Here is a 26,505-nt window from a genome sequence, read left to right as displayed (position 1 = left end):
TTGACAGATGAATGGGGGCTCCAAATCTTTTTTATTTTTTTGAACAGAGCTAGGTTTTTCCCTTCTGAATAAGTATGCATCCAAATGGAAGAATACACCCTTTGAGTAAGCTAAATGCTGGCCCAGGGATTGGTTTACAAAGCAGAAAAGTGGTTTGCCCATTTTCCTACCTGACTTTCCAATTCTCTCTCATGCTCGATGCAGTGTCTGCTGTGTGTGTGTTACAAGCAGGGCATGCTCACAGAAGGCAAGAGTGTTAGTGGAAAGAAAAAGAGAGACACACCCTGGAGAAAAAATATCAATGAGAAATTTGCCACTGTTAGGAAACAACCTCCAGGCCTCAGGAGACCCGGTGTGGTGATGCCCCTTCATTTCATGCAGAAGTCGAAGCCCAGAGGCAACATAGCTTTCAAAGAGAAGCATTTTTGTGCTGCCTTTGCTGTCCTAAACAATAATGGCCCCAGAGTCACATAGAAACCCACAGGCCATGCTGCGAAGTCGACTCATGAAGTAGATTGTGTAGTCCTCGCAGTGGCCACCCTCCTGTGGATCATCGGCAGACAGGCTCTCCCTCCAATCTGACAGCAAATGCCTTCAATTCTTCAATACGGCTGACTGGCGTATATTGAGAATTGGATCTTGGCTGAGGTCTTCCCATCCCATGTGAAATCCATCAGCTTCTAGAGGAATAATCCAATGTCCCTGTGAATAGATGCAGGTAGTCTGGGTGGCAATTAACAGTGACCTAATAGGTTGTAAACTTTCTAGGCTCCAGGTTGAAGAGGGAATGTGCAAAGGGACTAGCCAGTAGCAAGGCTGTACCGAAACTCGAAAGCCCAAAGCATAAGCATAGTACTTATGCTTTAATATCTACAAATAACAACAATAACAATAAACCACATTTAGAGTTATTCAGAGAGTCTGAATTCCACTAGTCCTTGCTGCCTCCCCATCTTCCCCCTCCTCTTTCTCCAGTATCTAGCACAATGCCTGGCATATTCTAGGTGCTCAAAAGATATGTGTCCAACCAGTCAAATAAGTAAATGAGTAAAATACATGTCTTTCGCAAATGATTTAGTTCTTCTGATCTTCCACTTCTTCGTCAGTAGTGTGGGAATAAAGTTATTTGGTAGGTTTGTTTTCAAGATTAAATAATAGGGCATACATTATATGATGTGTAAAATGTCATAAAATGATACTTTTATGAACTTAACTATGAATTTTATAAAATTTACATGTTTTGTGTCTGCAGCTATGGTTCAGCTGAGAGGATAAGGGAGGAAAGTAAAGCCCTAGGCAGATAAAAGAATCATTACCAAGAGCTATAGGTGTGATGGGTTAATTACCCTCAAATACATTTGACCAATGCCTAGGAAGAAAGAGAATGGGGGATGGGAAAAGGAGAGGGAAAAGGGGGGCCCGGGTTAGGGACAGAGTGAATACTTTTAAGGTCAATTGAATTATTTCATAAGGGGTACATTTTCTATTCACAACAAATCGTCCTGTGCCAGAAAAGGCGGGGAGGTTGTTCAGCAGAAGCGGGTTAATCCGTGCTCCCTCCTGCCTGCTGCAGTCACAGCGCAAGATACAGCAATGAAGGCGGCGCAGTCACACATTTATTTCATTCGAAATTCCTCTGTGGTCCTTTTTCTATCAAAGTCTCTCACTGTTACAGGGCCGTGCTTGAAAAAGTTGCAAAACTTCTCCCTCGGTGGAGAAAAAGAAGCTCTCATCAGACTCAGTGGAACGAATGAATGAAGTTATTTCCTTGGCCCCAACAACTCCATCCACTTTCATACCGAATATACACAGAAACATCTTTCCCCAGTTGCGCGACTGGAATTTTACTCTTCCGTGGCGTTGCCTAGTATTGGAAGCACGGATTTCGAAAGTCAGCAGGCAGCAGACTCGGCTTCGGAACCGCCGTGGTTGGCTTTTGCAAGAGTCGATGCGCCTTACGGTTCTGTGTGGTAGCTTCTCCCGGGAGCAGAATGTGTAAAATAAACAGTTCCTGAAAAGCGTGAAGAATTAACGAAGTGAAAATCTCGGGTTATTTGCTCGGCAATTGACACGCAAGTGACCTCCTTAAATACCTCGTTGTTTGAGGAGGTTCAGAGCTAGGATGAATGAATCTTCGGGGCACTTGACTAGAACCAGCTTGTAAATCTCTTTAGTCTTTCGGGAAGTGGCGGTAAATTAATACAAATCCAGGAGGGAGGGGAGAGAAGGGGGTAAAACCTCCACACCGGGGCTCTCTTCCCAGCCCTTTGGAAAGACTCGCTTTTGCTGCTCAGGACCCTGGAGGCTACAGCCTGAAGAACCCGGCGGCGCTAGGACCTGGTTGGCGCCTGGCCGTGGCCGCTTTCGGGCGGGCGGAGGAGGGAGAGGAGGAGGGGGATGTGGGAAAGGAGGGGTGTCGAGCGGGGCGGGGGGAGTCATTTATGCAGAGCGGGTGCTGCTGCCATTGCCACTTACACTCCCGGCGCGCCGCTCGGAGCCGGAGGGAGCGCGGGGAGAGAGCTAGCGAGCGCTCGGAACCTGGGCCAGCAGAGGGGGCGCCCCGCCGCTGCCTGCACCGCCGCCTCCGCCGCGCTCGGGGGCCCCGGGAGGAGCGAGGGCGAGTCGGAGAGTCCGGGAGCCGAGCCCGGCGAGACCCAGCTGCGGGAGGGCGAGGGCGCCCGCCCCACTCAGCCGCCTCCTGCGCCTGAGCCGGGGAGCGCCGGCCGACCGCCCTGCGGGCCGGAGAGCTGGGAGCACAGGTCCCCGGAGCCCCAGGGATGGTCTAGGAGTCGGCGCGAGGCTCGCTGCTCTGCTCCCTGCCGGGGCTCGCCGCCTCCTGCCGATCGCCCAGGGCTGCGAGCCGCGGCGGCCGGGGGCTGCGAGCCGGGGCGGCCCAGGCCGGAGAAGTTAGTTGTGCGCGCAGCTTAGTGCGCGGAGCAAGCGAGCGAGCGAAGGAGCAGCGAAGAGCCGGGGCCATGGGCTGGGGAAGCCGCTGCTGCTGCCCGGGACGGCTGGACTTGCTGTGCGTGCTGGCGCTGCTCGGGGGCTGCCTGCTCCCCGTGTGCCGGACGCGCGTCTACACCAACCACTGGGCAGTCAAAATCGCCGGCGGCTTCCCGGAGGCCAACCGCATAGCCAGCAAGTACGGATTCATCAACCTAGGACAGGTAACCGCTGGCTGGTCGGGCTCTCGGCCCTGAAGCTGAGAGGGCAGGGGTGGGGGCTGGGGGGAGTCGCGCTGGTCCCCTCCTCGTCAATCCCCCTCCCCCTCTTCCAGATGTGCTCTTGCAGCTGTCGCCCTAACTCTTGAGCGATGCTCTCGCTCTCTCACACACACACGCACACACACACACACACACACACACACACACACACACTCATTCGCTCCCTAAAGTTGCTGGGGTTTGTGTTTTGTTTGCTTGTTTCTTGCAAGTCACGAGGCATAGGTAGGGTCTCTAGAAGAATCGCGAATGTACATACCCTCCTGGTGGTTTCAGACCCGACCGGAACTTTTGCAGTGGAAAGTCGGGGACCAGTGGGCTCTTTGGGGGGTAGAGGGTAAGCGCGCCCCTGGTGCCGGCTCCCTGTGGTTTCTGAGAGCTGGTGTAAGGGGGAGGCGGGGAAGGGAAAGCCTTTCCTGCTCGGACCTGAATTTAGTCCAGAAAGAAGTTTCCTCTTCTAGGGGGGAGAGAACCGCTGGGACTGGAGCTAGACTGGAGGAGGGAGAGAAGAGGGCACCGGACCCGGCGTGAGCAAAGGTTTGAGGGGAGACCTCCCGGCTTCTTCGCCTCTCGAGCTGGATCCGCGTGGGGCTCCCAACTGGGGAGTCGGAGCGGGAGGTGGGAGAACTTCCGAGACCGCTGACGGGGCTCTGCTTTGGAAAACGGCGAGTCTGCCCTCGCAGAAGCTCGGTGGGGCGAGAGTTGGGCAGGCAGCGGGGCGCGGGGCTTTTGTGGGGTGCCGCTCGCGGGCTTCGGGCAGAGCTGCCCGGCTGGGGGACCGTGAATTGAGTGGTGTATTGGAAGCGCAACAGATTTGGAGATACCTCCATACGGTGTTGGCTTCCTCGCTCTCTTTCCTGCAAGAAATGGGGTGACAAAGGCTGTATACGCGGGTCCCAGAAAGTGCACCCCCATCCTTACACCCCTCCCACTCGCTTCTCCCGGCCTGGCCCGAGGAGCGGGCCCTGGCCTGACCCTGGTGAGACTTTGCTGGGGTAGGGAGGCGAGGGTGATGGGGGCGCCCTCACAGCAGAGGCGCTTGTGGGACTGCTCCGGCTGCACGCGCCCTGCCTGCCCTGCCACGATGAGGGGAGAGGAGGGTGCCGGCTGGGGCCACTGGAGCAGGAGAGCACAGACGGTTTCTGATGCTGTCGAGCTCCATGTCCAGGAACACAAGTGCTCTAGCACGGGGACTCTCGGCTGCCTGGGGACGCGGCACCGAGAGCAGGCAGAGCTGCTGTTGCCGCATCTAGAAAGAGCACTGGGGGCATCGGAGGAGCGGGGGCGGGAGGTCTTGCTGCTCTTTGCGGGTCCAGAGGGAGGGCATGTTGCGGAGAAGCCAACCTTGTGCAGGGCTGAGACCAGGGCAAGGGGCATCATCTGTATCTCCCGTCCCCGAGACCAACACACACCAGGAAGGAAGGAAGGGACAGCCAGCCAGATTTTCTTGCCTGAGTGCCTATCATCTTCAGGAGAGTTTCATTCTAATGGCTTGGTAGGATTCTACCTGCTTCTTTTTTTCTCTAGAAGAAGACATTGAGTCTGTTCAAGTCTTTTTACACGAGCTTGAAGTTGGGTGCTGCACGTGACTGGAGAATGTAACAGGGAAGGCTAACAGTAAAAGTAGTCATGTTAATAATCTTTCCAGATGCATCACTCAGGTTCAGTTAACGTTGAGCATCTCTCATAAAACAGGCATATTTGGAAGAATAGTTCTTGACCATACACTTATTTCATAATCCACAAAACGACCATTTTTGATGGATATTACTTCACATACAGCAACAGGGAACCTAATACTCTAGAGAAGTTGACCCGCACAGGGTCACCCAGCTAGACAGTGGTAAGGGCATGATTCAGACCTAGGACTGTCTGGTCCAGGCCTACTCATGCTTGTGAGGATGTGGGGAAGGAGGAAGTAAGTAAAATCCCCATTTCCCTGAATTCTGATTTAGTGGCTCAGTAGACTGGAAGCAAACATCCAGTCTTAATTCACAGATACTTAGTTCAAGCCGACCTGGACTTCTTGAACCTGAGAAGCTTCAGGAATTACGAAAGCAGAAAGATCTGTATCAAAATAAACTCATTAAATAGAACTTACACGGTTCGGAACCTGGCAGAGTGGGGGAGAAGAAATTGTCACAGAACGCACTTGTGAAGAAGCAAACATTGCAGTATCCGGCAACCTGGCCTGACTTTTTACAAAGGGCCTTCTAGTGAAGATCCATGGATTTTCATTTAAAAAGTAATACTAAGAAAGTTTACATACAAATAACACCAAACATGATTTATTGTGGTTTTTACAATGCCAGTGAGGAAACTGAGTGCTTACAGAGGTGACAGAGAACCCGTTGAACTCATGCCCTAACCAGAGTAAAAAGATCAGCTATTCTTACAGTGTAAAGCATTTCCTCTGTAGATCAAAGGAGCATAACCCTAAGCTAAGTCTTGCAGGTGGTAAATTGAGTTCACACATGCAATATCATTGCACTGTAAGAGCCATCCTTTTGTTATTCTTTCTTTCCATCGGTAAACCAGCTGTGGTTCAGTTGAGGGCAGTAATTTATTTGCAAATGTCTCTGGAATGCTCTCCTATTTTTACCCTTTTGGGCTTGGGGGGGTCCCACCTTATATGTCACAGATTGGAACTGAGACCTGTTATTGTTTCTAAAGTCATTTAATATCCTGGTAGTATTTTTGATATCTTTCTGTATAATATTTTAGGTGAATAAGGTAGTCATTTTCCACCACAGTAAAGGTACGGTTTTGACTGTCTATTCAGAGTTTCAGTATCATGTTTTGTATAGCATCTTAGCATTTAAAAGCCACCAGAGGTAAAATTTCTGACCTGGAGATTTCTACAGAAAAGAATAGGCATGACTCTCATGTTCACGAAAGATAGGCTATGGAGAGTAACACAAGAGCAAGTAAGCAAACAACAGGCAAAAAGGACATACTTGACTTCCTGGAAGGGAATAACAATGAAGGTTTTCTTGTCTTTGGTTATAGAGATAGCGCTTGTTTTGGTAGGTTTTCACATAATGTTTATATTTTGTGAATGGTTATGCCTCGAAATTCTGAAATTCTAGAAAGCCCTTCCTTTCTTCCCTTACAAGCCCTGACTCCAAACCCTCTTAATATTTAGTTCGACCTCTGTACCCCGGATGGCTGAGGGTAGGTACGTCTGCCTGTTGGCCTGCACAGGGATGGAAGAAGAGGCCTAGTTCTTCCTTCCTAATCGTGTGCTCTGACCCTTTGAACTAGCGGTATAGTGGTTAGAGGATAGAAAAGAGGTAAAGGAATAAGACCTGACATAATGTTAATTGTGAACCTTTGTTTGGACAAAATCTACAAACCAGTAGGAATTAACTTCTGGTTATTTGAACCCAGGGAGAAGGTCCTCTGTAAAGGTTGTTTGCAGTATGCAACAGCTGTATTTATCCTTCTGTGAGGTGCTTGGAATCCTTGATTCCAAACTGAGATCACCAGGAGCAAAAACCCCTCCCCAAACCTTGTAACTTATCTTGAGCAAGATTCCAGAAAGATAAAGCCAGCTGCAAGCAATACTGGGGAAAATGTTTTACCTGGTGTTGCCATTGAGCACATAGACTTGGAAGCTCTGCAGATGCCACTTGCAAGGTCCAGGAAAGCAGGAGAGTCACTGAACTTAATGGAGCCCCTGTTCCTTCATCTGTAAAAGGATAAATCTCTAGATAATAGAGGGAGTCGATTCTGTGTTGCCCAGCATATAGTTAAGCTTGCTGTGGAAGGTTTGTTGAATCTGAATCTGAAATAAGTGAGATTCAGACTTTATTTAGATATGGAGAATGGAAGACATTTTTGTAATGGAAGATGCAACTCATTGAAGATCAGGAAAATACATTTTTGATGACCAAGTCAAAAGAGCTAAATCAGAGCTTTGTAGACAGGGAAACTGGTTTTCCACTTCAACTAACAATTTAAAATAGTTTAAAAATAGTTTTCCGTTGGGTTCTGAACAATTCTGGCTGATTTCCCATGGTAATGCTCCCCTCCCTGGTTGATCTTTGCTGTAGTCCATTAAAGAGTATAGGATAAGCTCAATGGAGATGGGAGAAATGGACAAAAAATACCTGAAGACTGAATATTTTATAAAGCATCTTGCCTTGGTATATAGTGATAGATCATATTTGAATTCATATTTCATTTAATTCTGAATGTGGTTTACCTGAGGAAGGTTAGAAGAAGCATTTTCCAAATCAGCAGGAAGAGACGCTTTAGCAGGAAGAACCTTGCTCAGCAATGCCCTGAAGGCCTCCCACTCTGCTGGTTGGTTTTGACCTGTGAGTAATGTGGGAAGCTTGAAGTGCTGGTAAACAGTGGAGAGTGAGTTCTGGGTGCTCATGGATGGCATTAGAAATAGGGGATGGGGCTAGTCTGGTAGGTTGTGTGGGAGTGGACTGTCCTCCCCTAGTTATATCCTTAGGCATTTGTAAATGGATGTGGGATTCCCAGGTTGATCCTTGTGTGATGCATCTGCCTTTGCACCAGGCAGGAACCTCAGCTCTGACCTCCATGCCCAAGAACTTTAGCTTTGACCTCTGCTAGCCACTCTCACATGCGTAGTTCTCATGAGTGGGGGAACCATTCATGAGAAAAAGCCGTTCAGAGTGCTTGGCCTGATGATGGTGGGTCTGTTGCTTTAACCTCATAGACTAGGAATGGCTTGTATGTGGCCATTGGGATTTTCGGGGTCTGTTTGAAATGAAACACTGCATTTTTGTGAGCCCCAAGGCAGCTGAATTTGCCTTATTGCTATCTTTCATGAGTTTATATCCAGAGGTCCTAACTGTAAAGGTCAGCCAGAGAAGCAGGGTAGTGTGCTGGGAAAATGTCCAGCAATGTCTGACTCTTTGGTTAAGGGAGGGAGTCCTGACCCAGAAACATCCCCTGGGCAGGGAGGGGAATTTGTGTTGTCGGTTCAAGTTATGTGAAGCAGTGTCTGGGTTTTCCCCAAGGCTAAAGTATCTCCCGGCATCGCTCTGGCTTCGGACTTTATCACTTGGCTAATTCAGGTTGGATTAAATGACAAAGAAGCTGACTTTGTCTTCATGGGTGGTAAAAATGAATGCTTATACACACGCATGCATGCTATAAGATACATACGTATGTATCTATGAATTTCTATTTTTATCAAAGTTAAATTTGCACATAGTTTAAAGTGAAATTACTCATGCAACGTTCTCACTAGTTCAACAGATTACATCTCTCCATCTAAGTGTACCAAGAAGGAACAATCCATGCCAATAAACTCTTCAGTTTGGGTTAACCCTGGGAGGAAAAAGAGACCAGAAAGAAAACCAGACTGAGTCAGAGGTTTGAGTGAAACTTCAGACCTTTTATTTATTTACCAACCTGACCCTCAGTGCCTGATTTTTCACGTTGGGGACCTTAACACCTGCTCCATCCACCTCACAGCCTTGCTGTGTTATCAAGTGCCCTAATAATGAACATGAATATATAAATAAAACAAGACATAGGAAGCATTATATGATCTATAAGGACTCCACGGAGATGCAAAGGCTGCTCAAAGGAAAAATAAGAGAATGCCAGGGTTCCTGGGGGTTTCTGTAGTGGAGCACTGGTGATTTTCCAGTTTCTGGTGATTGCCCCTGGGGATCTGGTGGAAGCAGAAAGGGGGAAGGATCAGGGTGGCATCTGAGTCTCCCATTAGAGGGTAGGGAAAGCCACACTTTTCCCTTGAGAGCCTTGGAGAGCAGTGTAGGGCTGGGACATCTGACCAGAACATCAACCAGCTAAGGTTCCCCATCTCCTGGTTGGACAGCTTTGATTTATAAGGCATATGCAACATGGAGGTCACATGATTTTTTTTTTTAATAGAGAGAATCAAAACATAGTCTTTTAAATTTGACTCAAATGTGAGCTATGTATAGAAGAGTAGTGGAGAATAAAACCGAAATACAGAGAGGCCCATAAAGAATACAGATGGGACTCTTGAGTACAAGTGTCAAAAACCTAACTCATACTGCTTAAATAGAACTGATAAGCAGATAAGGAAACAGGGAATCTGTTGGTGTAAACAGATCCACGTGCCTTTATGTGCAGTTCTGAAAGCAGAAGCTGAACCTTTTTGCAACCAAACCTCATCTGATCTGTACTTTCTTCATGGCAAAAACCTATCCTGACCTAAACTGACATTAATTAGGGCATTAATTTGTTTGGTTGCAGAAATCTGTTACTGAGTTTGATTATGAGGACGTTGTCCTTGATCCAGATAGAGGTCTGTATAATACACTCCAGCATGTGCCCCATTGTACTTTTCTTATCTGAAGAATTACGAATTTCCGAAACACATCTAGATTCAAGAGTTTCAGAAAAGCGACTGTAGGTCTGTCCAGCTGAAAAGCCAGAGGTAGTGCTAATGTCAGTTATTTATCTGTTTCCTGTATTAGCTTCATTTTCAGTCAGGCCCTTTCCACAGGCAGTAAAGCTCTTCTGATTCTTAGTACCTCTCTTACCCAGTATTGAAATTAACCCCTGAAAGAGATTCCAGTTCTTCCTGCTTGGGTCATATCCCCACTTGCAGGCCAATCACTTTTTTCCGGGGGTGGTGGTGTTTTGGTGAGTCAGCTTGGGTCACATGTCCAGCCTTGAAGTGAGGGGGATGTTGACCTTGGATGGGCAACCCACCAAATGGGGAGAGACAGTTCCCTAAAAGAAAAGAGGATGCTACTACTAGAATAAGGGAAAGGAGATATAGGACAAGAAAAAAAAGATCTACTGCAAATCAGACTATATAAGGCCTTAAATGACTAGGCTATGGAGTTTCAACATTATCAAGGAAGATAAAGAATTATATTGAAGTTCCCTGAGAAGGAGGCAACAACCTATTGATTCAACACACATGAGAGTCCACCATGTAATCCATAAGACAGTCTCTGCTCCCAAGGACCTAGGACATTTTTTATTTTTTAATAAATTTATTTATTTATTTATTTTTGGCTGAGTTGGGTCTTTGTTGCTGGGCACGGGCTTTCTCTAGTTGCAGCAAGTGGGAGCTACTCTTCGTTGTGGTGCGCGGGCTTCTCATTGAGGTGGCTCCTCTTGTTGCGGAGCACAGGCTCTAGGTACGCGGGCTTCAGTAGTTGAGGCTCATGGGCTCTAGGGCGCAGGCTCAGTAGTTGTGGCATGCGGGCTCAGTAGTTGTGGCTCACGGGCTCTAGAGCACAGGCTCAGTAGTTGTGGCGCACGGACTTAGTTGCTCTGCGGCATGTGGGATCTTCCCGGACCAGGGCTCGAACCCATGTCCCCTGCATTGGCAGGTGGATTCTTAACTGCTGCGCCACCAGGGAAGCCCATGGACCTAGGACATTTTTATCCATAACTACTGTTAAGCAAGACAAGTACCAATGGAGCCACAGATAGTGCGGTATGGTTCAGTCCCGCCTGGGAGGAGTTCTCTGGTAGCCGTGTGCATAATGACCTGGAAGAGGCAGAGAGGCTATTGTGTTGGGAAAAGTTATTGTTAACAAACACAAAACCTGTGACAATGGAAAGAGAATAGATTGAGAAGCTCTTATACAGGTGGATTCAACATGGCTTGGTAACCAAATGCAAGTGGAGGTTGAGGAGAAGGGAGAAGGTGAAGAGAGCAAAGTTTGTAGCCTGGGGACCCGGAGAATGGGGACTTGTCTGTAGAATGAGGGCAGTCTGCTGGGAACAACATGGTAGGTTCAGCCTTAGTGTTGTTGGCAGGTAGAGAGTCATGCAGATGTAAATGTCCAGTAGGAAGAAGAGAATTTAGGGCAGGAAGGAAGTGAAGACTGGCACTCACCACCTCAATATAAGTGAAACTGTGGAAGGGCATAGGATGCTAAGAAGTGAAGCACAAAGAGAGAGGAGGGCTGGGAATACAACCTGAAGGAATGTCTCCATGGAGAAGGCAAGGGATAAAGGGAGTAGATGAAGGGGGCGGGGAGGCCCTGAAGACACAGAGTCAGAGAGCCACAGAGGGTCGCACTAAAGAGAAGTGCTGTAGAGAGAATCTAGGAGGTGAGAACTGAAACATGGCTTAAAGAATTGGGGACAAGGAGGTTACCCATGCTCTTAGCACCAATGCTTGATTGAACAGTGAGGGGGAGTTTCATTGCACATCTGCCTGCCCACCTACATTATCTCCCTTCATCTCATCAGTGTCCTGGAGTATTTAGGATCATAGGTCCAGAACCAAAAGGGTTTGAATCCTAATACTGCCACTTCCTAGCCGGGGTACCCTAGGCAAGCATCTTAAGCTCTCTGTGCCTAAGTTTCTTCATGTGTGAAAAAGATCTAATAGTATTTCCCTCATAGGGTTGTTGTGAGGATTAGTTGAAAGTAGTTAGAATGGTGCCTGGCACATACTGCATACTCAATAAATGTCAGTTATTATGTCTTGTTTTTTTTTTCAACCAAGTTATGCTCAGTTTCTATATACTGTTTTCACTTAACGTTGTATTATGAACCTTTTCCAATGTTACTAAATAATTTTAAGCAAATTTTAATGGCTGCATAATCAAAGGTGCCATACTATCTTGTAATTAGTGTGACATATATCACATATATGATATATATGTGATATATATCATATATCACATATAATCATATTTTGCCAGGGACAGCACTGGTTTATGCCTATGGTAAATCAGTTCACCTCCATTAAGTATTTTTCATATCCCTTTCACTTTCAGACATGTCTGAGTTTGGCAGAGAAATGATATGGTCACCCTGATTGAATGTGTATTTGTGCGTGTGTTTGTGTGTGAGTGTGTAATTGCATATCTGTTCTTCCACTAGCTGGGAAAGCAGGGCTGTGCCTCATTCCTATTTGTGTCCCCAGCACCTAGCCCAGTGGCTGGCATAGGAGAAGCACAGTGAGAACTTGCGACAGGAAGCATAAAGGGTGCATGTAGAGAGGAATAGGTTTGGAAAGGAAGAGGGACATTGGTGCCTTGAGCCTAAAGAAGAATGAAGGTGAATGGAGATTTAGGGAGTTCACGTTGGGGAGGAAAGGAAGTGAGCATGTGTGGACAACGGTCTGGATCTCACTATTGGTTCTGAGGTGAAGGTCACCTGCAGAGAGAGGGGGAACTGGGTGAAATTGGTGGCCTGGTGCTCCAGTGCTCCTACCAGAAAATTCTGATAGGAATTAATGGCCAATGTCTAATGAGAAGAGTTGCCAAACAGCAATGGCAATAGCTGCTTGTATGTAGTTATTGCTCAGTAAGTAGTGGTTAAGTGAATGAGTGAGAAAATGAACCAATCTATATTGTTTTGTGCTTTTGTCACTAATGCTCAGGAACCTGAGATTAGATAAAGACAAAACAGGGAGTTAGAATGTATCAGAGTGAGAGAGAAGGGAATAAGAGACTATGGGAAGCTGGGGGTGGTGGAGATGAATGGTTGTCAAACACAAAGGGATACCGTCTTTGAAATGATAGACCACAGTGTGTCCCGGCTTTGAGAAAGATGGTAGGGCTAAAATAGGACTGGGGAGCCAAAGGAATAGGGCAGGTATAAAGGTTCAAAATAAAAATGGAAAGCCAGTTTGATAAGAGTGGTAGAAGTGGAAAGATGGGAGCCATCCCAGAGGGTAATTTTCTTTGTAAGCTCTAGGTTAGAGGTATTCTGCATGATGATAAGGTCCAAGGTGGGCTGACCAGATAGAGAACAGGTGAAGGCCAGGGGACTGGATGGGATCAAGAAACTGTGAGACTGTGATATTGGCAGGGTTATCAGCTTGGATAAGATAAGGATTCCAAGTATTTTGTGCTGGTATACCCACTAGGCAGATAAACGTGAAGTCTGCCCCATACTTCAATTCTCCTTGGATAAATTTAGGTATTATCTCTACTTTACATATCTGTGCACTATTATTTGCACTGCAGGTCCTGTATCAACTTAAGGGATAAAGATAGATTCATGGGGGATTGCTTCCCAAATGAGCCTTCCCATATTTGATTTAAAAACTGAAGATTGCATTGAGCACTGAATATAGAGGGAAGAGTGTAAACAGAGCATGTGAAGCCAGAAATAATATTTAAGGATGATTTAAAAATGGTATATATGATGTCACATTTTATGTTTGCGTCTATCTTAAGTTGTCATGTAGCCTACTTTCCATTATAATAAATAATTATACCTATAATTTATTCACGTCATGTATTCTGCCCTTCACATATATTTTTTTATAGTATAATGAAGCTATGTTCTGAACATGTCTTTTATGTATTCTTAGTCTAACTTTACTGCCTTGTAAGAATATGGATATATTTTAAAATGTGTTTTTTTAATTATTTATAAATTGCTCTCTGAATAATATATCATATTTTTAGGTTGCTGTCTACAATACTAGATTAATCTTGTTTGCATTTATATGTGAATCTGATTGTTAGGTTAGGGTTAGCATCACAAAAGAAGCATGAAGTTTCTAGTTGAATCTTCTGTGCATTATCTAAGGGGTTAATTCTGTCCTGGGAAAATTACATTGTGGATACCCTGCCAGCATTGAAACTGGTTAAGATTTATTAAAAGCAAGTCCTTCCCTGCTGCCTTTCCCAGTGTGTGTGTGTGTGTGTGTGTGTGTACACACACACATATATATAGATCATATATATTTGTACTAAGTACTTAGGGCTGATATTTTTGTAATAAGTACTTAAGGTCTGGTATTTTTCTACTCTGAGAAGCTCTTACAGCTGTAAAAATATACCAGTTCTCTCCATATCGATGTTCCCAGGCTTGTACCTTGTTTTCACTAGTTGAAGTTTCTCAACCATAATAAAACTGGGCAGTGCTCATGAGTTTGAATGCAGCGCAGGGAGGGAAGACAATTTCAGAGCCTTTAATCTTGTAAGCATATATCCGTAACTACAAGTTTAGAAGTTTACTGCTTACTCATCCTGGGCCTATTCTAGTTGCATTTAACTAATTTTTTTTTTTTTTTCTGTGTGTGTGTGGGACCCATTCATCAATTTCAGAGTTTTTCAAGAGAAAACTAAATTGTAGGCCACTTAAGATTTATGACAGCCTAGCTTCCAGCAAAACCTTTTTTCTTTATTTTTTTTAACCTTGGGGCATCTTTCCATTTGGTTAGTGCTCATGAGCCAATTTACCAAATGCTGCATTCTTTGACTCATCGTAGGGTGATGTCATTGCTTCTGGGCTAGTTGGGCAATGCTGAGAACCAGTAAACAAAACTCAAGGCTGAAAACAGGTGACTTGAATTCTCCTCTAGGTCCTGCCCTGCCACTAATTTGCCACATACTTATGAACTGGTCATAGTTTTCTGTCTTAAAGGATTAGTTTTACTCATTGTTTTATTTTAAAAATAGTTATTGAAGGACACCATCAAGAAAGTCAAAAGACAACCCACAGAATGGGAGAAAATATTTGCAAATCACATCTGATGAGAGGCTTGTATCCAGAATATGTAAAGAACTCCTACACTCAATAATAAAAAGACAAATAACCCAATTAAAAATGGGCACAAAGGATCTGAATAGACATGTCTCCAAAGAAGATATACAAATGGCCAATAAGCACATGAAAAGTTGCTCAACGTCATTAGTCATTAGGGAAATGCAAATCAAAACCACAATGAGATACTAATTCACATCATATTCATTTAGATTGCTATAATCAGAAAGACAGATAATCACAAGTGTTGACAAGAATGTGGAGAAATTGGAACGCTCATACACTATTAGTGGAAATGCAAAGTTGTGCAACCATTGTTGGAAAACAGTCTGGCAGTTCCTCAAAACATTAAACAAACATAGAGTTACCACACGACCCAGCAGTTCCACACCTAAGTATACAGTCAAGGGAAATGAAACATTTGTTCACACAAAAACTTGCAGACAAAAGTTGGTGGCAGCATTATTCATAGGAGCCAGAAAATGGGAACAACCCAAATGTGTATCAACTGATGAATGGATGAACAAAATATAGTGTATCCTTACAATGGAATATTGTTCTGCAATAAAAATGAATGAAGTACTGATACAGGCTACAACATGGATGAACCTTGAAAACACTTCACTGGCTGAGTGAAAGGAACCAGTCACAAAAGGTCATGCACGTATGATTCTGTTTATATGAAATGTCCAGAGTAGACAAATCTACAGAGACAGAAAGTAGGTTAGTGGTTGCCTAGGGCTGAAAGAATTGGGGGGTGGGGAGATGGGGGGACTACTCATGGGCATGGGGTTTCTTTCGGGGGTCATGAAAATGTTCTAAAATTGGTTGTGATTTTTGCACAACTGTGTAACTATACTAAAAACATTTGAATAGTATACTTTAAATAAATATATGGTATGTGAACTTTATCTCAATGAAGCTGCTAAAAAATAGTTCTTGAGTACCTGTTGTTTGTCAGCCATTCTGTTAGACCCAGTCCTACTGTATCTGTCTTTAATAAGGTATCTGCTCACATGGAGCTTATAGTGAGAGGAGCCAACCTATGAGGCAGTCATGAAGTGAATAAAATAATTTCAAATTATGATAAGTTGCTATTGGAAAGCAAAATACATTAGTAGAGTAAAAAGTGCCTGAGGGTGGGAGGACTCCTTCAGATAGGCTGGTTAGGGAAGCTCATTGAGGAGGGAACACTTGAGCAGAGATCTGAATAAGAAGGAGCCGACCACATGGAGGTCTGGGGTGGAGTGAGTTCCCTGCAGAGGAGACAGCTGGTGCAAAGGCCCCAGGGGAACAGAAACCGGCGGGTGTAAATGAAGTCTAGTCAACAGGGAAGAAGTGGTTGAGCTTGAGATTGAAGAGGTGATCTTAAAGCTTAATTTTGGTCATGCCATTTACCTGTTCAGAAGTCACCAGTAGCCCCCATTTGCCTCCTGTGTTTAAACAAACAGATTCCTTCTCTGGGCTTTTACAGGCCTCTATCTACTAGTCCTGAAATACTTTTTCCATCAACTTTCTTGCTCCGTCCCTTAACAAAGCCAAACTGGACTTCCCATTGTTCCCCAGATACTATACTCAATCCTTTCCTGTTTCTGTGCCAGTCTTTCCACCTGGAATATTCATCTGACCCCTTGCCCTTCTGGAAATTCTCTTCTTAAAGGCACATCTCAAATGTCACCTCCACTATACCTCACTCTGGAAATACAGGTAAAATACAGGTACAATCACTCTGATTTTTCAGTGCTTTGACTCCAATAGTACTTTGCCCGAAATCTCCCCAGGGAATTTAGTATTTTTTTTATTCTTTTTTTCTCCTTGTAAGGGGCTTAATTATTATTCCACAGCATGTAGCATGGTGTTTGGCTCTGTAAAGGTAATCACTGAATATTGGTCAAATCCTAAAGTATATTATAGTCCTACAGTGTATATAAAATGAGAAACAAATCTGAACATTGGAGAAAAATTACAAAAAATTCTACTACCCAGTCAATAAGGAAGGCTAACAGTGCATAGTATATTCTATAGGGGAGTGTGGTAAAAAGGAGTGATCTAGGATTGATGAGTCATGTGTGTATGGATTCTAAAGTCCAGGGCTTCCTGGGAAATAGCCTAATCCTTATCTTTGAATGTTTCAGATCTTGGCATCGTCAGCAGGGTCATTCTTTCTGGCTTTGACTTCATGAGAATTCTTAATGGGAGAGTCAGAGTACACAGTGTGACATCGTCCACCCCAAGAGCCAAGTCCCAGATCATCCTAGGACTGCGATGGCTTCTCCAGGGATCCCGGGGAACCCTGGGGGCTCTGCTGGCTATGCTCATCTCCCTGGGGTGACAGTGCAAGTCTTGTATCTACTGGAGCAGTGGGAAGAACAGCACAGAGGGGCCCCCCAATGATGGAATTGGTCAGTAGTAAGAGAAGGTTTCAGATCACAGGCTAATTTTACTGTCTGTGTGGAATGCATGGGAGTAGCAAAAATAAGCAGATTTGGTGCACACGACAGGTCCTAAAGCTCTGTATAATATAAGCCGTAGAATCTTGTGATGGCCCATGGCTGACCTACCTGGATCGACCATGGAAGGGCTTACCTGGATTGGCCAATTTGAAGGGCCAAAGTGCTGAAGTTAAATCTGCATGAGAGGAGGAGTTACAGGCTCCAGGACAAACAGACATAAATTAAGCCCTGCAGTTTAGTCCTTAAGGAGTGGCTTCAAATATATCCTTGGAGATAGGAAATAAACTCAGAACAAATAGAGGAACTATCCATTGGGAGTTAACTCCACTTAATTATGAAAGGAATGCCCTCTTGGTTGGGTGACATGGCCAGAAGCTAGTCTCTCAATCGAGATGGGTCTCCCCGTCTGACCTCATCACTTTGATCAGTTCTAAGCCTCAAATGACCAGTCCCTTCAGGCTCAGGCAGATAGAGGGAAAGGTGAGTTATATTTTCTGGGTCAGATGAAAGGGAGATGGGAAAGCTGAGTATTCTCCTGCTGTATACGATTCTAGAGTAGAGCTATTCTCTTCTCTCCATTGAGGTGGATCTACTGTAGCTAAGCCCTTTGTTACTTCTTGTTTGGACTATTGCGCCAGTCCTATCCTGTCCCACTGTCTTTCCCTTCAAAACATGCCATGTATGGCAGTTTAATCTCTTCAGAACCCACTGTGGTCAAAGAGACTTCTTCCTCTTCCTCCTCTTCTCCTCCCCCCTCTTCCCACTTGCCCCTGCCCTCCCCCTTCTTGTCCCTCCCCTGCCCCCTCCTTCCCCCCCACCCCCACCCCGTCTATTCTGAATATCATTCAACCTAAACATTTTGCCATTCTTTGCACATGCACTGCCGTGCCCTACTTTTCTGCCCCTGCTCGTGTTGCTCCCACTGCCTGGACATCCTTCTGTCTAGTTCTCACTCATTCGGCAAAGCCCTTCTCAGACGTCATTTCCTCAAATGAAATTGCCTGTGGCTAAAACCTCTTGTTTAAACTCTGGTACTTTATGGTACCTGGAAGAGTGTGCTCTGCCATTCAGATGCCCTCGGAAAAATATTCTGAAATGGGTAAATGGCTGTGAATACATGGAGGCCGGGAGGGAATAGAGACGGCAGCGTCGTTAATACCGTCCCCTGAATATTTTCAGTTCTTCTCCTCGCCATGTGATAGGATTGTATTTCCCTATTTGGAGTGTAAGTGGGTGTATGTCCTATTTGGTCATGTAACTTCTGTTGGCCAATGAAATGTGAGCAGAAGTGACACACGTCCCCTCCTTAACAGTCAGTGCATGATTTACTGAGCTCCCCATCTGCCCTACTTTGATCTGCCAAGCTCCAGGTGGTGGGTGCTCCATTGGCCCGGGTCCTCGTGGGCCATGATGAACGGCGCTCCCAGCCAATGCACAATGGATGTGTAACATGAGCTAGAAACAAGCTTTTCTTGTTTTCAGTCACTGAGATTCATGGGTTCATTTGTTCCTACTGTGGAACCTTGCCTGTTCCCACTCATACAAAAGTTCAAGAGCTTTCTTCTTAGCTTTGCACACAGTATAGATGGAGATTGGTAATGGAAGAGGGAGAAAGATTATGTGATACTCTAGATAAGAATCCTGTGACTTAATAGGAAGACCTCATGGATCTCCAGTATACATTTTGTGCATTATGCAAGTGATAATTACATGTGTTTAAAAAAATCAGAAGCCAGATATTAGGTATTTACAAATGTGTGTATGGGATTCTGTTGCTTAGAGATTTGCACTTCCTGAAAGAAACCCTGAAGATCCCAGAGCTTAATTGCTCCGAGTTGCTTCTCTCCAGCCTCGCCAGCTCTCCAGAGGAGACTTGTTCCATGAGTTTAGATGTACCTGTCCATGACTGGTAAGACTAGAGAAAATGAGGGTTTGTTTCCTATTCCAAGAAGACAGAAACTTAGTGTATTACAGTTTGTCTTTTATTTTTTCCCATCAAATGAAAATAACATGTTAGCTTTGTACCTCAGTTGATTGTTTAATATCGAACTTGCTCTTTGCTTGCCAATTGCACTTGTTTGTGCCGTTGCTAAGGACCACACTGTACTCTCAGATTATGACACCCATTGCTGCAGAATCCACTTAAATTTGCCGCCGCGTTCCACAGGCCATCGTGCCTTAGTTGTTAGTGAACTGGCTTCCCAAACATGTGGGTATCTGTGTGCTTATTGATTTATGTGAGGTGGACACAGTGGGGAACATCTGAGATTTAAAATGTTATGGCCTGAATTTCCAACTCTTGACATGAATCCAAAGCAGCAGATTTTTCTTCTTTGGCAAGACAGAATTGAAGCAACATGCAGTGATTTGGTTCGCCGATTTGCGAGCTGTTAAAAATCGGAATAATTTAAAATGAGGAGTGTAAGTGCTGCATAATGTGAAAACTATTCTAAAGGTCACATGGCTATGCAGCCTTAGACAAGTTAAGCACCGTGAAACTAGAACTATTTTGAATAAATTTGAAACACTGCATGTGAATGAACATGTGGATTTTTTTTTTTTTTTTTGCTAAAATATTCTGTTACCAAAGTAGTTGAAATCTTATTTAGTTCACCCTGAATCTGAAGAGACAAGGTTCTAATGAACCTAGGAGGTCCTGCTCCTACCTTTTAGTCTCTCAGTGATGGAGGCCATTTCTGGCCTTTATTTCTTTCACTTGTGGGTTTTTTTGTGTTTTTTTTCCTTTGCTATCATCATTCTGTCCTTCAACATTCACTGCAAATATTTTAGACTATCTCCCCTATGCTAAGTACACTACTAAACGCTGGAGATGCGGTGGGGCACAAAAATCTCTACCTTCTTGGAACTTACGAGGGCCCCAGCTTGCTTCAAAACATAACACCCAAAACCCAGTGGCTTAAAATGACAATCGTTATTGCTGTGAGGCTGTGAGTTGAATGTTAGGTTCTTCAGGCAACTGGTGGGTGACCTAGGGCCTGGCTGGTCTGGGATGGCTTCACTCATGTTCTTGTGGTTTCTGCTGGCTGCTGGCTTAGATTATGGGGGTAAACTGGTCATGGGTCTCCCATCCTCCAGCAGCCTGGTTTGTGCTTCTTCCCTTAGCGACAAGAAGGCATCCCAGCAACCAGAGAGAGAAATTCTCACGTGCAAGCTCTTTTCAAATTTTTGCTCGTGTCCCATATCCTAACATCCCATAAGTCAAAGCAAGTCACATTACCAAGCCCAGCTTCAAGAAGCAGAGACATCTCTTCCTCCACAGAAAGAGATGCCAAGAATTTTGGCCATATTTTGCAGTCTATCACAGGGAGACTGTTAATAAACAATTGAATAGAAAACAAAAAACTATGTCAACTGGTGGTAAGTCCTGTGCACAGGAAGCAGGGAAGGGGGGATGTCTGGAAAATTTTTTTCAGTTGTAAACAGGATGGTGAGGGAAGTTTTCATGGAGGAGGTGACATGAGCAAAGATCTGAAGAAGGTGAGGTAAAGAAATGAGCCTTCCAGATATCTGGAGGAGGCACATTCTAGTAGAGGAAGCAGCCAGTGTAAAGGCCCTGAACAGGAGAGAGCCTGATAGATTGAAGGATTGGTAAGAAGATGCTGAGCAAGCAAGTCAGGTAGCAGAGAGGTAATAGGGGCGGGTGGGAGAGGTGAGGGAGACTCACTAGGTCAGTGCTTGTCACAGTTTTTTTAATTGAAGTATACTTGATTTACAGTGTTTCAGGTGTACAGCAAAGTGATTCAGTTATACATATGTATATTCTTTTTCGGATTCTTTTCCATCATCGGTTATTACAAAGTGTTGAATATAATCCTCCGTGCTATACAGTAGGACCTTGTTGTTTGTCTGTTTTATAGCTTCTCACATTTTAATGTGCATAAAGTCACTTGGGGATCCTGTTTAAATGTAGATGCTGATTTAGTTGATCGATGGGGCCAGAGGTTCTGTAGTTTTGACAAGCTCTCGGGCGATACTATTATTGCTGCTGGCCCTGGGACCACACTTTAGTGCAAGTCTGTGTAGGCTGTGCATAGTAAGGACTGGATTTTCTCTGAGGGAAGAGGAAGGCCATTAGACAGTTTTGAGCAGAGATGTGACCTGTTCTCTACTGTGTGATAAGAGACGTTAATTGTTTAGAATGTTAACATCCATAAAGTACACCGGGTGGAAATGTTGTGCAGTCTCAGGTGGAAAGGAACATGGTCTCAATTTAGCCTGCTGTGGCTTTAATCATCTGAATGTCCTTTCCTCTACAGGGCCATTTTCTTCTATTCTGTTGGTGAACATGAGAGAGACCTATCTCTGGACACCCCCTACCCGACCCCGCTCCCATACCAGATTCGTTCTAGGAGGAACTGGCTCTGTTTTATTGCAGCCACTCAGGTCCTGATGACTGGAGCTGTGCTTACTCAGCCTTTTCTATCCCCCAGCCTCAGTGACCCTGACTCAGTGGCCGTCAATCCCTGGCTCACATTCCAGTCACCCGGGAGCCTTTAAAGGTATCTTCAGTGATTCTGATTAATTGACCTTGTGTGGGGTCTGGGCATCAGTTGTCTTAAATATGCAGCCAGGGTTGACAGCATCCACTGTGCTCAGTTCTTCCTCAACACCTGATAGGCTGGCCGTTTCCCCAGAGCTCAGAGCCTCTCTCTCCCCAAGGAAGCCACTCTCCCTCCACTCTGGTCTCAGCCTTCTCTCTTTTCATTAACATCAAAACACAGGAATCATTAGCTCATTTTCAACTCTATTGCGATTTGATGAGTCCAGCCTCAGTACACAGATTTTGCTAAATTACAGTCTATTTTCTTTTGGACTGGGGGCTGGTCTTTGGATAGCTACACATATATAAGTATTTGTTGATGTTGAAGGTCACAGATTCGTGCTTTTTTATGTAATTTCTATTTAAAGGCCCTGGCCACATAATAAATCTTTAAATGAGCTCCAGGATCTTACTCCGGGGATGGAATACCGGGAGCATGGGCTGGAGATCATTTGGCTCCAGGTTTCATGTTGAAATATCTTCTAATTTGCTTATAGATGTAGTTTCATACCCTGGCCATATTGAAATACAATGTCTGTTTACTTTCATCTCATTTCTCATTACTACATTTCACTAGTTACAGTAAGTACACTAGGAATGAATATACATTGTGCATTCTGAAACTCTGGTGGACAGCATAGTTATATTTTTGTATTACACATAAACATTTAAATAAATATGCTACATACTTAAGCATTTCTTTATTTTACAATCCACCAGGCAGCTCAAAATATAGAAATGGGCTGGGGTCTTTCTCAACCTTTGAGAGGTCTTTCTGAAACCCTATGTAACTCCTTAGGAAAGTGCTTTTTTTTTTTTTTCTTTTAATCCAGTCTGTATGTATATAGGTCTTATTTGAAGGTCTTATTTGTTCTTTAATGCCTTTTTGTTTTCTAATCAGAGTAGGAAATAAAGAAAAATGAAAGGCAGGGCAAAATATTATCTGTAACCTGTGTCACAAATTCGCTGTATCATCATGTACCTGGAATGACTTGTCTATGCATCATTAACTTGTAACAGATTTAAACTAATTATTAACTCAACCAGATGGATTTACTCGAGTGTTATCATAAAGGGCTTTGTGATGGGAGAGTATGATCAAGTTCCATAAAATTTATTGCTTAAATCTTGCTGGATCCAGCATTCCATTAAGGCACTGCCTTGTACTTTATCACATCAGATTTGGTTATTCCGTATTTTTGGAAAGAAAGGGTGTGTGTGTGTGTGTTTTAATTAATGGTAATTTGTTTGTTTTGAAAGACAAATGCCACTTCCAACAATCTGTGGCTTTGGAGGAGTCCTATAATATTGTCTCCTAAAATGTAAATGCCCCCGTTAGGTAGTGAGACCTGTTGGGTTTCAGGTTTGCTAGGAATTGTACCACCTAGCCCCTCATTATAAAGATGAAGAATCTGAGGCCTCAGAAGAAGTATGGCTAGAGCAATGAACGGGCATTTAGCGGACCTGAGTTCTAGTACCTTCAAGCTCTGATTTTAAGGGTGACTCCTGAGAATTGTCTTACTAATAATATAGAGAAGCTTTTCTAGTCATCTTGATCCTTTATAGGAAGAACATATATTTCTTTAGTAAGTATTGCTAATAATTTTTGTGTTTATCAGGGCCTGTGTCTCTTTAGGAGATATATGAATGGGGAAAATTTGTCAAAGGTGTTTGCATATCTAGGTATGTGGTGTACGAAAAAAAGTCTCGATTTTGGAGGCAATATTTTTTTCCCTACTTCTGTGAAAATCTCACTTTTATACCCTTTTCATTAAACTACCTTGAAACGAAATGTTAGATGTTTTTTCCTGGTTTTGGTACATCAAAAGGTCATTTTTATTGTGGTGGCTGTTTAGTAACGAGGTAAATGAGTGATCTAATGACTAAAGCATGAATACCTTGGTTGGTCTCTTGAACCAGAGAGCTCTTTCTGGGGAAGGTCACAAGACTCGTTTTGGGAAAGGCGGGTGTAGTGGTCACTTTTGCAAATAGGAATATGACCATATTATAATGGGGGTGCCTTTACCCATGACTGTAACCTAAACTCAGCTTTCCTTGGCGGGTTTATTAAGCTGTGTGATGAGGGGTAGGAAGTTAGGCAGTAACTAAAGTAACAGTATAGAGACATTTCAGAATATCTATTGCAGTCACTGTAAGAATTCAAATTAATATGATACATTTGAAATGGGAGTAAATGCTTGTGACTGCCCAAACCATTCTCCACCCTGGGTCTTTATCACTTTAGTTTATTGGGGCTTTAAACCTATTTCACAATTTAGCTACAGAATGTCGCCATATTTGAGCTAAGAGGAAGGAAAACTTGTGAAGCCTTTTTTTCTACTAAATTGCCTGCCTCTATTTGAGTGATACAAATGTAGCAGTCAGGCAATATCCAGTGTTTGGAGTATCAAAATAATTCATGGATTAATTTTTAGTCCTGTGGACACCTCAGATAGAAGATTAATATATATTAAATTAACTTACTTTTTCTTCATTTATCCAGATATGAGGTATTTGTCCAGATAAGTATATGTCTTCAGTTACTGCAAAATACTGTAAACATTGCAATGATTCTTTTGGTAAAACACTGTATTTGGTTTATCTTTTATGTCAACAGTAAGTACTTAGGAATGATAGAAGAGAAATACTTATAACTCAGTCTACCTCCTGAGTACATTTTCTTAAACATCACTTCTAACTTTCTGTTTTATGGATACAAACATTTACTTGGTAGGCATAATGGTTATTTAAACTCTCTTTTTGGGTTATTCAACATATATTTAAGATCAAGCAAGCTGCTGAGATAAAGGTCAATGGACTTCTTATGTTAAGAAAAAACAATTTAAAACTTCAGACAAGCTCAGGTGTTGTTGAGATAAAGGTGTTAATCATGTTGGAGTTGAAACTTTAATAAGAGTTGAAAATATGACTCTAAGCACAAATTATGATTTTTATTTTAAGTCTATTTAGGATTTGTATCAAATAGTGAAACTAGCACTGAGCTTGGTGTCAGAAAAATCTTGTTTCTATTACTAGCTCATAGTATAAAGTTGGGTAAATTGCTGAATTTAGCTGGGCTTCAGTTTTATTATTTGGAAAATTAGGGTAATAATTCTTCACTTATTTCACAGTATTCATTCATTCATTTATTCATTCTATAAATGCTTATTGGGTAGCCACTCTGTGCCAGGCACTGTGGTGGGTGCAGCCAATATACCAATATTTTAAAACTTGGAAAATAAACAGCTTGATCAGATGGAGAGGAACTGGAGAAGGTCAGAGAAGATTTTTTTGAGGAAGTGATATTTGAGTTAAGATCTAAAAGAGGAGAAGGAATTAGGCAATGGGAGATTGGAGAAAAAGGAATGCCAAGACAAATGGGACAGCAAGTGAAAAGGTCCTGAGGCTAGAAAGGAGGCCAGTGGGGTTGGATTGAGTGAAGGGGAGAGGTGTTAGAAGATGACAATAGAAAGGTAAATAGGAGCCAGATCTGGTAGCCCTTCTTGGGCCAAATTAACCATATTTTATTTTATTATAAAAATAACAGGAAGTAAATGGCCAGTTTTACAAAGGGGTATAACACTATCTTAATTACTCATAAAAAACAGTGTAAGGGAAAACACTTTAAAGGTGGAAATTAATATTGCTGTTACCTAGGATAAAACCAGACAAAAACATGTGGCCTGATGAGTTATTGATCCTGTTTACAAAATTGTAAAATTCTTAAAGTGGGCAATGGTGCTAAAACATGCAGATCATCCAAAACACTGGCATTAGTTTTACACGTGTTTTGGGCCAAGTGTATGCATGGAGGTGAGGGGCAACAGATCTACCTTGGTGGTGTTTTGCTTAAACTGATGTTCAGATGTTGTTGCCTGTGAGTATTCATCCACAGAAGAACTGAATGTCAGCTGGGAACTGGCATCAGATTAAATATCTGCCCCTAGATGATTGAAAGATTAGATAGTCCATTTGTGCAGAATTACGAATTTATAGCCCTTGGATATCATGGACAGATAGTATCAATAAAGCAGGACTCCAAGAGGAGACATTGATAATTTAATGCAAATAAAGCCTTGTTTTATAAATTGAGCATATCTGCTGGTATAACTATGATGATATTTGGGACTACTTTATTCATCTTCCCTGTGCTTGATGAACTCTCATTCAGATGGATGAAAATAACATTTTTCTACTAAGACATCTGTTGAAAAATCAAAACATTTTACTTGAAAAGAGGAAGAAAAACATGTTCTGATCTTTACGGCTTGAGGTATTTATTGAAAATTTAGAAATCATTATTCATCCTTTACATGGAAAGAAAAAGCTAAGAAGATATAGTCCACATAAAGTAGAATATGGCAGGACCCAATGGTTATTGGGAGATGACTTTTGATTTTTAATAGTTACAATTATTAGTATGTATATCACCTGTGAAATTTTAGTTCTGAAACTTTACTCACTTGGTTATGGAATGAACTGATCTATCACAGATAACTACACCTCTCTTAGTACTGTGAACATTATTAATGTTTTTAATTATCTCCTACAATTGAGTTTGCATAAAATTCTACTTGAAATCCAATTTCATTTTAAATACAGATTGGGCTCAGAGCGTTTTAAAAGGGTAAAGCCTGTAATTAAAACCCTTTCTTACTATGTAGATTGTATGGGCTATGGCGGGGTAGGTTTGTACTTCATCTTGACCGCATGGGTGGAGATGGACAGCAATGTGCTTGCGTCCTTTTTTGGATGTTTTTTTTCATCAGCCATTCATGATGGCCACTTCCTCATCTCTTGAACTTAGAGTTTGCTG

At 43.3% G+C, this 26,505-nt stretch overlaps 1 protein-coding gene across 3 annotated transcripts in view; it reads left to right on the top strand.

Annotated features, from left to right (window-relative positions):
* Positions 1-2,493: 2,493 nt before the first annotated feature.
* The window catches only part of PCSK5 (proprotein convertase subtilisin/kexin type 5), a 451,917-nt gene continuing 427,905 nt past the window's right edge, over positions 2,494-26,505 (top strand). For all 3 annotated transcript variants that reach the window (XM_061200330.1, XM_061200331.1, XM_061200332.1), the window contains exon 1: positions 2,494-3,167. In XM_061200330.1, coding sequence (XP_061056313.1) covers positions 2,976-3,167 — 192 coding nt within the window. In that variant the 5' untranslated portion in view covers positions 2,494-2,975. The remainder of the gene's footprint in view (positions 3,168-26,505) is intronic.

Source organism: Eubalaena glacialis, chromosome 9 (assembly GCF_028564815.1).
Source record: "Eubalaena glacialis isolate mEubGla1 chromosome 9, mEubGla1.1.hap2.+ XY, whole genome shotgun sequence".
Lineage (NCBI taxonomy): Eukaryota > Metazoa > Chordata > Mammalia > Artiodactyla > Balaenidae > Eubalaena > Eubalaena glacialis.
Note: the sequence above shows the minus strand (reverse complement) of the source record. Positions and strands in the feature narration are given on the sequence as shown.